This window comes from Macaca thibetana, chromosome 18, assembly GCF_024542745.1.
Source record: "Macaca thibetana thibetana isolate TM-01 chromosome 18, ASM2454274v1, whole genome shotgun sequence".
In the NCBI taxonomy this organism is placed as follows: Eukaryota; Metazoa; Chordata; class Mammalia; order Primates; family Cercopithecidae; genus Macaca; species Macaca thibetana.
The window spans coordinates 10,980,793-10,997,830 of record NC_065595.1 but is presented as its reverse complement, the minus strand read 5'-3'; the positions used below and the strand labels follow the sequence as shown (position 1 = coordinate 10,997,830).

Here is a 17,038-nt window from a genome sequence, read left to right as displayed (position 1 = left end):
TTTAACATGAAATATGTAGATGCTTATGCTATATTTCTGCTGAGTATTTCAGCATAGTTTGAGAACATAACTGGTAAGTCTTCAGAATGTAGCTGATCAGAAGACATTTCTCCAAATGACTTATTTGTAATTTGGAAAAAAAATCTGAACATTTCCCAACATTGCTATTCAAAAACTAGAGAAATTATGGTTTGAAAATACAGACAGTTAAGAAATTAGCATTAGAAATTTTTTTGGAAGCCAACCTGCTAGTCACTGAGTTTAACTGATATTAATATTTATGCTTAGCTTTAATGGAGACACATACATATTAAAATCACAATTTAAAAGCTATTAAAAACAGAAATGACATTAAAAGTATGAATTTATAGAAATTAAAAACAAACATTCTGGTGTTATGTGATAGTCCTATTTAGAAATTATGTATTATGTCATCATCTATTTAGAAAAACAAAAACAAAAAAACCTTTAGATTTTATTAAAGTTAAAAAATTGTATATGATGCTACCATGGTATGTATCTAAGGATAAGTTTCTAAAACTAGCCACAATATTTTATTATTATACTATTTGAAAGATGGCTGGGCACGGTGGCTCACATCTGTAATGCCTGCACTTTGGTAGGCCGAAGCGGGAGGATGACATGAGTTCAGGAGTTTGAGACCAGCTTGATCAACATGGTGAAACCCTGTCTCTACTAAAAATACAAAAATTAACTGGGCTTCTTGGTGACGCAGGCCTGCAATCTCAACTACTTGGGAGGCTGAGGCAGGAGAACGGCTTGAGCCCAGGAGGCAGCAGTTGCAGTGAGCCGAGATGGCACCACTGCATTCCAGCCTGGGTGACAGAGACTCTGTCTCAATAGAAAGAAATAAAGAAAAAGAAAGAAAGAAAAAGAAAGAGAGAGAGAGAGAAAGAGAGGGACGGAGGGAGGGAGGGAGGGAGGAAGGAAAGAAAGAAGGAAGGAAGGAGAAAGAAAGAAGAAAGAAAGAAAGAGAAAGAGAAAGGAAGGAAGGAAAGAAAGAAAAAAGAAAGAAAGAAAGAAAGAAAGAGAGAAAGAAAGAAAGAAAGCAAGAAAGCAAGCAAGCAAGCAAGCAAGAAAGAAAGAAAGAAAGAAAAAGAAGAAGGAAGGAAAGAAAAAGAAGACTTTTATTTTTTAAAGTAATTTTACATAAATTTGTTCAGGAGAATTTTTTTATTAAACACAAGTCAAAATCAGGAATGTTTTGCACTAAGATTAAAGGGCATAATTAAGTGAATTCATAACACTGAGGATAATCAGTACATCCCCTATGATAGGAGACAAAATAAATGAATTAAAAATAGGGGAACTACTTTACAGCATTTATACTCAGGAAACAAATTAAAAGAATAACATTGATTGATCCTAAACTATTTTAAAAGAATTTTAGCGATAGCCTAAAATTAATGAAGCATGAAATTAGAATAATTGGTGGTGTCATTTTTGTTGAGGCACCTGCGGGAACATTAATAGAGAAATTCTCTGTGGTAAATTCTAGAGATCATATTCCATTGTTCAAAGGTATGGATCCTAAAGTCTGTAATCTAACATCAATAATAACCTCCACTAGGGTAGTTAGGTAAATACAAGACCAGAAAGAGAAAGTTTAATGATAAACTGAAAATCAGAAAAACTCTAACATCCAGAAAAATAAATGTATCTATAATTTAAAAAATGGTAGGGATTGGATAACACTGAACTCATGCCTTAGCTGGAATTAGATTCTATTTGTCAATAATTAAGTTGACCACACATTATACATTACTTATAGTTTAACTAGTTCTTTCTCTTTCACTATAATGTTGATGAATTGCCAAAATTAAATTTATGAAATATTAGGGGCCTACTAAGAAGTTTATATAGGATTTTGAATAAAAGTCATAAAGTTAGCCAGGTGCAGTGGTTTGCACCTATAGTGCCAGTTACTTGGGCAGGTGAGGTAGGATTCTTTGGACCCAGTTGTTTGAGACTGGCCTGAGCAACATAGCAGGAACTCCATCTCCAAAAACAACAACGATAACAACAACAACAACAACAAAAACTTTGCAAAATATTGATCGTAGATGTTGTAAAATTGTCGGTTGGTTGGGGTTTCTCTGACATATGCTAGTAGCACATTTCCATCATAATTATCAGCATAGGAAATGAAGAATTAGCTCAACAGAAACAGAAAATTAGGTTACTGAACAATTGCATTATTAGCATTCTTTCAATCATATCAGCAATTACAGATTTTCTTTTGATAATTAGTTTATATTTATTTACTTGGAATTCAGAGACCCACAATTGTACTTGAGATACTTTAATGTGCATATTCAAATTTAAGGCACAAATGAATAATCCAGGGATCTCTTAAAATGCAGATTGTAATCATTGAGCTGGGGTGATGTCTGTGATACTCAGTATTGATCAAGTTTCCTGGTGATGCCATTGCTTTTGTTTTAGATCAGACTTCCAAGTAGTGAGGTGCTAGAGGGAACCACACAAAGTAGGCGGTGAGGCCTGTTAATAATTGTTGGTTGGTTAATAGGAAAAAAGTATGTGGAAATAGTTGTCCACCAAAGAAAAGTCTTTCCCCTCAACTGGAATTGCAGTTTTCCACATTTGCACATCTCCTCTGGATCTACATTTTTATGCAAGTTCTCAGAGTGCCCCTATCATTCCAGTCTCTTATTTTCTTTGCCTTTCATTTATTGGAGAGTAGCGGGAAGTGTTTTCCTGAAACTCATGGAGGGATTTGGCCACCATAGCTCTGACCCTGAACTGAATAGACACCATTTTTCCTAAACAGTTCACTTTCATCATCCTCAGGTCATGAAATAGCCTCTCAGATAATATTTTCTGGAAGTTGATGGAAAACTTCCTACTGTCGATGTGAGATATAAACCTCCTCCTTTCTGAACCCTGATCTGATTCTGTAGGTCTGGGATAAAGTCTGAGATTCTGCACTTCTACCAGGCTTCCAGGTGGTGCTGATTCTGCTGGTCCACAGACTGCACTTGGAGTAGCAAGCACTTTGCCTATGGCAATTTTTAATAATTACTCTGGACCCTTGCATCGAATCACTTGCAATTCATTTCCACTCTACTACCAGAATTATTTTTCTTTGATTACATGTTTCCACCCATTTTCACCTTTTAGTCCTTTGAATTACTTCATGCTTTCTTCCTCCATAGGACCGTTCCATAGGTTTTTCTTTCTGGAGGAAAAAATATCATTTCATATATAAATTTATTTTATAACCAGGTTTCTCTAAGATGGTCAAGCTCAGGTTCCTGTAAATTAAGCAAACAAGTAACTTAAATGCATGTGCACATTTAGGCAATATCACAGCTGGGCAGAGATAGGAAATCGAAGAGCAGCATGGATTCCGTAATATCTCTCAGTCCCCAACATTATATGGGTCAGAGGTTTGAGCTATTATCTTCATTTAGCAACCTCTTTATAGACCTATAGGACCTTTTCTGATACACAAAACTGGTAGTTATAGTAAGTGACAACATATTCATCTAACCAGTACCCATCTGCACCATGTTTAGCAGTGCGGCATCCACCTGAGCCCAGTGCTCTCCTATTGCTTGTTTACCTCTTAGAGATCTGCTTTTGTTGCAGCTTCTGGCAGCCCTTCTCATGAAGCCTGCTACAGTTCTTCTCTGGTCTCATTTGTTTTCTTAAGTCATAGTAATTTTTCTGATATTAACTAGGATTTTCCTTCCTTAGAAAAGCCTTTCCTGATCTACCTGAATAGATCACATAGCTGTTGCAGTTTTTGCAATTGTCTAGTTGTTTGTGAGATCATTTGATTAGTATCTCTATTGCATGTGACTAGGAGGTGGATAAAGGATTGCATTACGTTTGCTAATTCATATATCCCTGCAACCTAGCACACTTTTCTTATACTAGGTCTTCAAAAACATTCATGAAAGGGATAAATTTTTTAAAAGAATGAGGGATTTGTAGTTTAAGATAAGCAATACTTTGTGTGCATGAGTCATCATACTAAAAATACTAAGAAATAAAGGTGAATGAGTTTTCATAGATGCACAAAGAGAGGGAAGCTAGAACCTAGAAGTCAGGATGAATGGATAGCAAATATTCACATAATTGAGAGGCATAGACAGAGGGGAGTTTGACACACAGAAAAACGTAATTCTGGGCTTGAGAAATCAAAAAAGAACTTTAGATACCTCTCCGGTCCTAAACTCTTTTCATGCTCTTACACTCCCTTTCCTCCCTTTGTTCACATTTTTGAAATTTCAGGAGGACAGATAAAAGGTAAGACAAATGAGAGGAAGGGAAATGAAAAGTGGGGTTTGTGCTCACTACAAAAGGATAAGACATAATAACCAAGGAGAACAAACACACAAGTGTAATATTTATCAAGAGAAGTCTTGATTTTTCTGTGACAAAAAACGTAGACTTGCAATTTCCAGACATTATTTTTATATGATCTATAGTATAAATAGTATGATCTATAGTATCTATAGTATCAATGCTGATTTGCTTTATCCAATATATGGCACAAAATCTTCTTTATAATAGCTCATTTCTTGCACTGATATGAAGTCTATTTATTCTCTACTGCAAATGATAATTTTGAAAACAAAACGTTTTTGGAGAAAGTGGTCCATATTCCTTTGAGAAAAGCCCCATGTCTCAGGAGAATTGTTTTGGAAGCTTGTTTACTGAAGTCATTCTGGCAACTGAATCCCTTCATTCACTTCACATAATGGATCGCTTTCAGAAAGTTAATGTGTCTGGGCAGTAATTGATGTGTCTTAGGAAAATGATGAATTCATCTAAAAGTTAAAGTTGATTTAAAGTTGATTCCTAATGAATTTGCATTAATGACAGTAATCCATATTTGAGGAATTACAATATGTTTATTTTATTTAGTAACTTTGACTTCGAAAATATTTTATTTCCAGTCAGTGGTTTAGCAGGCAACCTATCCATTTGTTAAATTTTCCTGATATAGTATGTTGTTTTTCTTCCAAATCGTACTATTATTTATAAAATCATTCATTTAAGAATACACAGTTACATTTTTTACTGTTATGAAATAGAAATTATTATAGATAACATTATATTGGATAATTTCCTGTTTTTCTTTAACTGTTTACGTAGCTTCAATAGCTGAAATACCCTATAAATTCTATTTTTTAAATGTATCTATTAATAAAAATTTATATTATTGTGAAGAGAATTTTGATATATGGAAAAATTCACGTTTTTAAAATATAAAATGTGTTCTATTTCGGTAATTAAATTGGAAAGCCATTTCTTTTGAAGAATGCCCTGCTTGCAGTAAATGCTAGGCTACATGTAGGTCCTTCGTAAATTGATAATTTAGTTATTGAGTGAAATGTAGAAATACACCCATGATTTTGTGTACATTTTAAAGTGTATGAGTGGGATTGTGTGAGTTGGATGGAATAAAGTTCTTTTGCCAAGTAATTGCTTAAGTTAGCAGAGATAAAGAATCATAGTTTTAAAGGACCGTTTCTTAATGCCATGCAGAAAGCACATGCTGAAAGATCCCTACTGGTTTGAAACAATTGCAAAAGTAGCATGACATTTACCCTAATGTAATATGATTGTTCATGCCTACTCTCAAATCCATGCATACACACACACACAGAGAGAGAGAGAGAGAGAGAGAGAGAGAGAGAACTGACTTTTACAAATCTAGTTCTAAAATAGGAGAGTTATCCTTTTCCCTGTTTTGTGATTCTCCACGGAAGCAAAGCTAAGTGGATAAGGTTTTGTATATAGGAAACATTATTACTAAGAATAAATTAGTGATAGGAGGAGTTTTACATCCTTTTACTTTCATATTCTCTTAGCAATGACTGTTATGTTTTGCTAAAATCATGAACATTAAATCTCAGTCCCTACAACAGTGTTTGGCACATCCTCATAACTGTGTGTCAAATGCGTAAGTTTACGTATTGATGCTTCTGTTATTACTATTTGAATTTAATTATGTGTCTTGATTTGTTTTCAACTCTTATACTTCCCTTTTCTTTGATCAATAAGGCAAATGTAAGGGTATTGGAAATTTATATTATCCTTTAAAATCTCCTTCATGCGTATCAAACAGATGATATGTTAACCCATATCCAATTAAAATAAAGATGCAAAGTTTGACAATTTAAATCACTTATATTTAACAAAATATCATAGCATAAATTAAGACATTTATGAATGCCAGATATGAAATTATATATTTTTAATGTTTGATGTAACTAGCATACTAATAATCCACTATATTATTACAAAATAATTTTGCAGTTCACATCACAGTTATTAGTTGACATAAATTAGCTTGATTTAAAGGAATGATAAGAGAAATAATTATTTACATTCTTATTTAAAAGGACATAAAACACTATGGTTGCAAAGGTTATTTAAAATTAAAACTAAAATGCAAGTTTGAGTTAAAATCATAAGATTAGTGTAAAGTCAGATAACTTTAACAGATCTGAGCCATTCACTATTTTTTCTTTTTTCTTCTCTTTTTCATTAAAGTGAAATTACATAACATAAAATTAACCATTTTAAAGTGAGCATTTAGTGGCATTTAGTAGGTTCACAATGTTGTGGGACCGCCCTGTCTATTTAATTCTAAAGCATTTTCATCGCCCTAAGAGGAAACCCAGTAAGCATGATGCAGTAACTCCTCATTCCTCCCTCCTCTAATCTCCTAGCAACCTCACTTATGCTTTCTGTCATTGTGGATTTCTGGATATTTCATATAAATAGAATCATACAATATATAACCTTTTATGTCTGGCTTTTTAAATTTATCATAATGTTTTCAAGGTTCATGCACATTGTAGCTTGCATCATTACTTCACACCTTTTTGGGTACTTCATTCCTTTTGGGCCTATCTGGTATTTGTTCATCTCTTCATCAGCTGGTGGATATCGAGTTGTTTCTACCTCTGGCTCTTTTGAATAGTGTTGCTCTAATCATGCATGCACATGTATTATTTGAACACCTGTTTTCAATTATTTGGGGTATATATCTAGGTGTAGAGTTGCTGGGTCAGATGGTAATCCTATCTGTAACCTTTGGAGGAACCACCAAATTGTATTCTATAACGGCGGAACCCATTACCTTTTCGCCAGCAATATGTGAGCGTTTTTATTTCTCCACATCCTTGGCCACACTTGTTCTTTTGTGTTTTTGTTTTGTTTTGTTTTGAATTACACTTATCCCAGTGGGTTTGGTTTCTCATTGTGATTTTCCTTTGCATTTTCCCAATGACTAACAATGTTGAAGATATTTTCATGTGTTTATTGACCATTTGTGTATCTTCTTGGCAGATATGTGTACTCAAACTCTTTGACTAATTTTAAATTGGGTTGTTTGTATTTTTGTTGGAAAATTGTAAGAATTCTTTCTATATTCTGGGTACTCTACTCATATGTATGAAATGCAAACATTTTGTCCATTGTTTATGTCATAATATCACTTTTTTTTGATACATGCAGTTTTACATTTTGATGAATTCTATTTTTTTTTCTTTTGTTGTTTATTCCTCTGGTATGACATCTAAAAACTCATTGCTAAACCCAAGATTTTTCCCCTATGTTTATTTCTGATAGTTTTATAGTTTTACCTGTCATATTTATACCATTAATCTATCTTGAGTAAATTTTTGTATGTGGTGCAAGAGAGAGATCCATATACATCATTTTCCATGTAGATATCCAGTTGTGACTGCAGCATTTTTTGAAGAGACTATTTTTTCTGCCACTGAATTGTCTTGGCATCCTCATCAAAAATCAATTATTCGTATAGGTATGGTTTAACTCTCAACTATCAATTCTATTATTTCGGTGAGAATGTTTATCTTTATGCCAGTGCTATACTGTTTTGATTACTGTAAGTTTTGAAATTAGGAAGTGCGAGTCCTTCAACTTCGCTCTTTTTCAATATAATTTTGGATATTCAAGGCCTCTTGAAATTCCCTGTGAATTTGAGAATCAACTTTTCCATTTTCGCAAGAAAAAATGTCATTGAAATTTTCAGGGACTTCATTGAATCTTTAGATGGCTTTTTAGAGTATTGGTATTTTAATGGTAAGTGCATATATCTTTCCATATATTTGTGTCTTTTTATTTCAGCAATGTCTTGTGGTTTTCAGTTGATAAGTCTTTAACCTCCTTGGTTAAATTTTTTGCTATGTATTTTATTCTTTCAGATGTACTTAAAAAGGGATACATTTTCTTAATTTTCTTTTTAGACTGCTTGTTGCTCATATAAAGAAGCACAACTAATTTTTGTGTGTTCATTTTGTTTCCTACAACTTTGCTGAAGTTGTTTATTAGCTGTAGTAAGTTTCTTGTTCTAGATTTGTTCGAGTTTTTTATGTATAAGATCATGTTATCTTATACATGTTTTACTTTATCCTTTGCAATTTGCATGTCTTTTACTTCTTTTTCTTGCCTAAGTGCTCTTACTAAAACTTCTAGTACAAAGTTAAACAGCAGTAATGGAAGCAGGCACCCTTGTCTTGTGGCTCATCTTAGGGGGAAAACTTTCAAACTTTTATCATTGATTATTAGGTTAGCTGCAGATGTTTCATATGTCATTTGCTATGTTGAGAAAATTTTTCAACTTTTTTCTAATTTATTATTTTGTTTTTCTCCCTGATCAAGTATTGCATTTTGCCATATGCTTTTCTTCATCAACTGAGATGATACGTTTTTTTCCTTCATTCTGTTAATGTGGTGTTTTATATGACTGATTTTATTATGTTGAACTACTCTTTCATTCTAGAATAAACCCCATTTGGCCATAGTGTAAATTTTTCTTGATATGCTGTTGGATTCCCTTTTCCAGTATTGTGTATAGGATAGTTACATCTATATTCATAAAGGATATTGGTGTGTAGTTTTCCTTTCTTGTGCTGTCATCTCTGGCTTGAGGTCAGGGTAATGCTAGACTTTAAAGGACAATAAAAACACCACAAAGCTTTCCTGCCATATTTAAGTTATCTTTTATTGATTCAGCGATTGCTTGGTTCCGTGAACCTTTGACTGCTTTCTAGAGTTCTGACAAAGTGGATTGTGCTGTTTTTCTTGATTTTTTCAATGTTTCTGTGGCGAGATGGACACTTGAAGCTGCCTACTCTGCCATTTTTGGTGACATCTCATCACACCCATTATTGATCTTGGGAAATCTAGGCCAATATTACTAAAGCAGCTGTATGCATTCTGTTTACTTTCACCATTAAAAAAATGATTTTAACCCACATCTTAGTTAAATGACATTTTGAAATACATTTTTCTCTATTGGACTTCTTGAAAACATAGCATTCAGTATTAGAATAATCACAATTTATTACTATAAAAAATCGGTGTGATATTGATTTTCATCTTTAAACTTAAATAATATTAATGGTATTTATTAAGAATACTGTAGTAAGTGAAAAAATTTAGCATTGGGTAATATACATGTGTGTACGTATATTTTGGGTACTTACATATTAGGTTTTACTTAAATATACAGATTTATATGAGTATACAAATGTATATTATTATTCTCCAAAGTTTCAATTGTGTTTATGTGGCTCTTTGTGTACCGATCCAGATCAAATTTGTAGTATACCTTCTTTGGTTTGTTATCACTAAACATAAGGTAATGATTGGTAATTTAGCTTTCCTAAACTAGACTATCCACAGTGACTAGTTTTAACAAATTGTGTTTACTCCATCTATGTGATTCCAAAGACATAGTTTGGCATGGTGGAAAAAAAGAAAAAAGAATGGCAGATAAAACACAAAAGGAAGGCGGGAAAGAAGAAAGAGAAAAAAAGGAAAACAAGAAGGAAGAAAGGGAGGAAGAAAAAAGCAAGCAAAGAAGAGTAAAGGAAAGAGGAACAAAAGAAAAATTAAGGCAATTAGTTGTAGGTAGGAATGCATCATGGTATCTGTTTGCATAAATTAAAAGGAAAAAAAAACAACGTCGTCTACTATTTTTATTTCAAAACAGTTATTTTTGTCAATGCATCCCTCCCCTCTCCAAACAACCCATGTTAAAGAAAGTTCTATATTCACTGTGAAATAGCCATTTTCATACAGGATCACCAATAAAGACTGGCTGCTATGAAATCAGATTCTACCAATAAGTATTTTCAGATTTTCATTCACAAAGTAAAAGCGTACACTTAAGTATGTGTTAGAAAGTATGTGCTAGATGTGGAAGCATCACAAATGACCAGTAAAGAGATGTCATCATCAATTACTTTTTAAAAATAGGTATAGATCATGGATGAAAAGACTCTAACATTGAATCTACAAAGTATAATATTTTTGAGAAGCATACTTTTTTGAGGTTTATAAATTTAGTTTGGAATCAACCGTGAGAAGTCGAAAGACTGGCTGGCTATGTGCATATGATTTTGATAAACTAATTAAGGTGGTTATCACAATGACAGACTGAAAATACAACAGGATCAGATCACACATAGGGAGTAAAATTATATTTCATGTGATTTAAAAAATGCATCTGGACCTTAATAGCTTATTCTGCTGCTTCATACTTGGAATGTAATTTTTGTCTGTATTTTATTCTAATTTTAAATAAGGCAGAATTACAGACATGCAAGATAAAAATCCTTTGGTGGGGGAATGCTGGCAAATAGATGACCTTTAATGAAATGTTTTATAAAAGAGATAGGGAATTAGACTGGGCACGGTGGGCCACAGCTATAATCCCAGCACTTTGGGAGGATGAGTAGGAGGATCATGTAAGGCCCGGTCAAATCATTTGACCAGCCTGGCCAACACAATGAAACACTGTCTCTACTAAAAATACAAAAATTCACTGGGCACAGTGGTACATGCCTGAAATCCTAGCTACTTTGGAGGCCGAGGCCTGAGAATCCTTTCAATCTGGGAGGTGGAGATTGCAGTGAGCTGAGATCACACCACTGCACTCCCGCCTGGGCGACAGAGTGAGACCGTCTAAATAAATAAACAAGATGGGGAATTGGATAGATCAACAAAATCAAGTAGGTATGAAAAGGGAGAGCAACTCTTTTTAGGATTTTTAGTTAGTACAGCAGAATTGGCAGGTGTACACTACTATTAAATATTTTGTGAGGTCTAGTTCATCATGGTAAGAAGACATTTTAAGGCATGACAGAATGATGTTATTTTTTATCACCAACCTCCTCTAAAGTTAAAAGGTTTTACTAATTGATTACAGAAAATATGGGAATGCCCTCGGCCAAGAGGAGTTTCTAGTGTGACCGGTGTAGACAGGGTATAGGCTGAGGACACACAGCACATTTGACTCCTAATGAAGTAAGTTGCCTTTTACCTTTAAGGGAAATAAGACTAGTTCTACTGAAGAAATAGTTAATTCTTAGTTCTGGAATTCTAATTTAAAAAGCAACTCATGAAGTCAACAATTGGCTCTTTGTTCAAATTATACTGTTTTCAGTGCCATGTTTGACTTCCTCTGAATTCTTTCTGTTGTAGGCCTTACATTCTCTCTCAGCCAGGATGAGAACCAATGGCTTAAGACTTCAGAGTTTGAAGATGAAAAATAAAAAATTAGCCCGGGAATGGCTGTTACTAAAAAATTAAAAAAAAAAACAAAACAGATGCTGATGAGATTGTGAAATAAAAGGAATGCTTATACACTGTTAGTGGGAGTGTAAATGAGCTCAACTGTTGTGGAAAGCAGTGCAGTGATTCCTCAAAGACTGAAAAACAGAACTGCCGATCAACTCAGCAGTCCCATTACCAGGAGCATACCCAAAGGAATATAAATCATTTTGTCATAAAGAGGCATGCATCTGTTCATTACATCACTATTCCCAATAGCAAAGACATGGAATCAACCTAAATGCCCACCAACAGTAAACTGGATAAAGAAAAGATGGTACATACACACCATGGAATATTATGCAGCCAAAAAAAAAAAAAAAGGATTATGTACATTGCAAGTACACGCATAGTGTGGAGGCCATTATCCTTAGCCAGCTAACGCAGGAACAGAAAACCAAATACCGCATGTTCTCACAAGCGGGAGTTAAATGATGAGAACACATGGACACATATGGAAGAACAACAGACACTGGGGTCTACAGGAGGATGGTGAGTGGGAGGACGGAGAAGATAAGAAAAAATACCTAATAGGTTATAGGCTTAATGCCTGGGTGACAAAATAGTTTGTACAGCAAACCCCCATGGTATGAATTTACCTACATTTACCTACCCCTGAACATGACAAAAATAAAAGTTAAAAAATTTAGCTCAGGGAACCAAAATGTCAGCATACATTTACTTAGCACTATGAATTTAACCAATACCATTTTGATTTTGTAAAAGCTGTTACTGAACTGAAGAAAATATTTTGTAAATTTTTATAAGAACAGTAGCATGACACCAACCCAAATCACTACATTTCTTATTTTTCACGCTCAAAACAGTACATTTGTCTGACTTGTTGATCTCATCTGGCTACTTGATTAAGGTAAATTTTGAGATTTGATCCTGGAGAGAAGACAATTTTCTACAAAGTTAGTAAGATCTATATAGTTTCAATCCTGGGTTAGAAAAGAGCCACAGCCTCCTGATTCTATTAAAAATAACACTTTCTTGATGTATTTTGATAATCAGTAAAACACTACTCTGTAAGTACTGTTTTAGACAATTGGATATAAAGAAAAACATACATTAAAACATTCAAACTCTGTTTAATGCTTTTTACTCACTCACTAACAGTCCAGCCCAGTGGTTCTTAAAATGTAGTATCTAAACCAGAAACATTAGCAAATGCTAATTATCAGGCATTTTTACCCTAGGTATATCAGGCATAATTATCCTAGGCCCTCTGAATCAGACACTTTAGGTGTGGGGCCCAGGAATCTGTTTTAGCAAGTTAGAACCTAACACAAACTAAAACTTAGAATCTAGCCTATGTATTTACATGATGACATGTTATTTATTTATATGATGACAGTGTCTTTAAAGTGAGGATAGTATATACATTTTTTAGTCATTGTGTTGGTTGTTAAGAGGCAACTAACGCATGTGTGGTCCAACTTATAAGAGAAATGGGACCAGAGACTGGAAAGGAAAAGAAAAAGAATGAAGCCCTTATCCTAGGTTCATGCTTATTATTTGAGTGATTTTGGCCAAATAATACTCTTTGTAATACACTTCAGCTTCATAATTTCTAAACGCTGAGTTTGGAATAAATGGTTGAGATCACCTTTACTCCAAAAGTCCATGATCTCATCACGTTTTTCAAAATGTAGCTATGGAGTTAAAATAAATGTCACTAATTTGGGTTCGTGTGTACAACGCAGTATTTCCTTGGAATTTCAGTGTATTTTCACTAAAATGGCGATTGGCTTCTGATATAGCTTATTGTACTCTTTCTGGTTGCTGGATTTATTTCTTTTTTAATTCACACAGTTGATTTTGATATGCCTGTTGACATAATTGAGAGATTTTTTATTTCCTATTTCTCTGTGACTGGCCATCACTTTCTGTTTCCCCATCATTTGATTATGCTTAATTAATGGCATTTAAATTCCCACAGCATTTGGCAGGCTTTCTAATTCCCTCTAAATTACAGAAAAACAAAGGAGAGAAAGCATCTGTACATTAGTAACTAGACAGAATCATCTCTTTGCTTTTTGATGAACTTTTATTTAATTTTTCCATTGCACGGTTATTGTGTGTGTGTGTGTGTGTGTGTGTGTGTGTGTTCCTAGTTCCTACTTTAAGACAAACCAGCCAGACTTGGTGGCTTATGCCTATAATCCCAGCACTTTGGGAGGCCGAGGTGGGCAGATCACCTGTGGTCAGGAGTTCCAGACCAGCCTGGCCAACATGGTGAAACCCTGTGTCTACTAAAAACACACAAATTGGCCGGGCATGGTGGCACACACCTGTAATCCCAGGAAAATCACATGAACCAGGGAGGCAGAGGTTGCAGTGAGCCGAGATCGTGCTACTGCACTCCAGCTTGGGTAACAGAGTGACACTCGGTCTCAAAAAATAATAATAATAATAATAATAATAATAATAATCTAACCAAACAGGAAGTCAGTAAAGCTAAAGAAAGTGTGGTTCAACAGGAAGTCAATAAAGCTAAAGAAAGTGTAATTTTAAATCACTTTCATACTTCACAGGCAGTTCCTATTCTATTATTCTGAAAACACATTCCTCCATGTATTTCCAGTATATGAATAAATTTACATACAGGGACAGTGTGATTTCATTAGATGTTCTTATCTTCTGCAGCCGTGTTTTTAAAAGTTGGATCGTGGTCCTATCTCTGCCAGATAGGGTGCTTTCTGAAGTAAAACTTTGGAATTACTAGGCATGTAACTTGGGAACCAGGAGCACATATATTTTAAAACATAGGTAATTTTTATGTCCACTGTATTTGGAGGAAAATGACAAATCAACACCAATTTTCTCAAAATACATTATAATAACCTTTACAATAACTGTAAAATATTTTAGGTTACAGTAGGTCCTCAAATAATGTCTTTCATCATAACAATGAGAGAAACAATCTATTCCTTGCTGGAGTCACTATGTGGAGTTTGACACTCTCCCCATGTCAGAATGGGTTTTCTCCTCTTACTCCCGTTTCCTCCCACATCCCAAAGACGCGTCTGCCAGGTGAACTGGCATGTGTCAATGGTCCTAGGCTGAGTGAGTGTGGGTGTGTGAGTGGCCCTGCAATGGGATGCTGTCTTGTCCAGGTGGGTTCCCACTTGGTGCCCTGAGCTGCTGGGATGGACTCAGGCCACCTGTGACCCTGAACTGTAATAAACAGGTTGGAAAAGGAAAAGTAATAAATACATATTATTGTAAAATAAAAATTTATAAAGCATGCAATCATCCTATGGAAACGTTACAGTAAGCCATGCAATACAAAAGTGCTCAGCAAACTCGCCTTACATATGCTTGTTTTTGGATTGCATGGAGGCTAGAGGTGCTCCTGACAATCTTCAGTTTGGAAACATTTATTCCTTTTTTTTTTTTTTTTTAATCACACCATCACTACAATCTCTGACCTCACTGCTTCACCAGAAATTGGATAAATAATTGTCTTGTTTTTATGAGTCTTTCTTAAGTGTGTGTATAGCTCACACTTACTTCAGTGTTTAATATTAGAAGCATTTGTGGATTTTAATTTTTAAATTTGGTGACGTTTTTGTGACCAGAAACATGCCATAGGAACTCAACTCTCATTTATATCCATTAGCCAATGGTAAAATTGGTTTGTCATACATTGTTTCACATAAAGTCACAGTTTCCAAGAACCTATGGATGACTTTAGGTGAGGACTTACTGTATTTCTGATTCGGGGACTACTGGAGAGAGAGAGAGAGAGAGAGCACGAGAGAGAGAAACACATACACACACACACACACACACACACACACAAAGAGAGAGACAGAGAGAGAGACAGACAGACAAAGATAGAGAGACACACACACACACAGAGAATGAGTGAGAGAGACAGAGAGAAATGTTAATAAGGGCAGCGATTGAGATAAATATCTTTTGTTATTGGTAATCTCAAGTGATGTATTTTCGAGAATATTTTATATGTCTTCTAGTTACATTTAAATAGATATCACAAATAAAGTATATTTTCCCATCTGCTGCATTCATGCTTGAACCTCTGTGCTGGAGGCAGGTTGGGGACTGTTTAGTGGCATCGGCCTTGACAGCATGTGCAAGGAGCAGCAAAATGTGAGAAGTCTCCCACGCCAAGGTGAGGCAGGTGTGAGGAGCGATAGCATATGGATGCATAATTAACTGGCTGGGTATGTATTACAAGAATAATTCTACCTTAAGCTAGTTAAAGTTAATTATCCTACCTTGCCTTATGCCAGATAGAATTAATTCATTTTTTTCTAACTATATGGTTTATTTGGAACAATTTGGGTGAATGTAGTTGAGATGCTTTTTACCCATATTAATGAGCGTATCATAATGAGTACTTTGTCCTTTGCCTGTATATACAATGTAGAAAAAAAGAAAATTTGAATTTACAATATTTTTGAAATCCAAATGTGTCCTTTATTCAAAAATTATTTTAGTTGTAATGTTTTCTACTCTTTTTATTTGAGTGAATATGTGTTAGCTTAACTTGGATTAGGTTAGTGCGAAAGTCATTGAGGTTTTTGCCATTTTTGCATCCGCCTAATACCATATGAGGAATATCTCTTTCATTATTTCTTATAAGATGTGTCTTTTCCACTTTTTGCTTATTAGCATGTAACCCACTTTAAGGAAAAAAAATCAATTTCAGTCCGTTTTTTGTTTTAATAGTTGTGAAGTATGAATGAAGATTTTTTTCAAACTAAGGTTAAGTGGTTTTCAGTTTTTTTCTATGACATACAGGCAGTATGAGTTTGCAAATGTTGCAGTCCCTCTCCTTGTTTAGTTCATGTGGATTTGAAATACATAAATGACAGAGAACAAGGAATATTAAGACATATTTTTATAAAAGGTACAAGTTATCACATCTTATCTGTTAGAGGTATGAGAAATTTCATGTAAATTCACTTAGCATCTATTCCTTCATTTGTTTATTCATTTAGTAGACAAACATTTTCTTAATATTAGATCAGTTAGTTTGGTTGTAGATAATTATACACATACACACACACACACGCATCTATCTATCTATGCTATTACATATGTAATAGAAGGAATTTGATGATTTGGAAGGACTAGGGGAGCCAGCTCCTCCCTGGGCATGCTGACCAAACACCCAGTAGACTACCACAGCATGTGCCTAACTAAAGAATGGGCACCTCTGGGAAGTACCAGAAGATGCAGGGGTCAGGATGCCACTGTTCCATCGGTTCGCTCCATGATCACTCAACCCTAGCTGAGGGTGACAAAGTTTCCCACAGAACTGGGCCTGCTAGCTCTGTATCTCCTTGTTGCCTCTTTTCCTGCTTTAATGAGTTCCAAATCCAGATCTCTTTTTTTCCGGCATCTAAATCTA

General features: G+C 34.6%; 1 protein-coding gene across 9 annotated transcripts in view; it reads left to right on the top strand.

The window, feature by feature from the left end:
• The window catches only part of CCDC102B (coiled-coil domain containing 102B), a 375,607-nt gene that overhangs the window by 185,756 nt on the left and 172,813 nt on the right, over nt 1–17,038 (top strand). Inside the window, exon 7 of one of the 9 annotated variants that reach the window (XM_050768125.1) lies at nt 9,766–14,062. The exons of the other annotated variants lie outside the window; for them this stretch is intronic. Within the exon in view, the coding sequence (XP_050624082.1) occupies nt 9,766–9,771 (6 nt within the window). The 3' untranslated portion in view covers nt 9,772–14,062. Of the gene's footprint in view, nt 1–9,765; nt 14,063–17,038 lie in introns of those variants that run through there. 9 annotated transcript variants of the gene reach the window in all.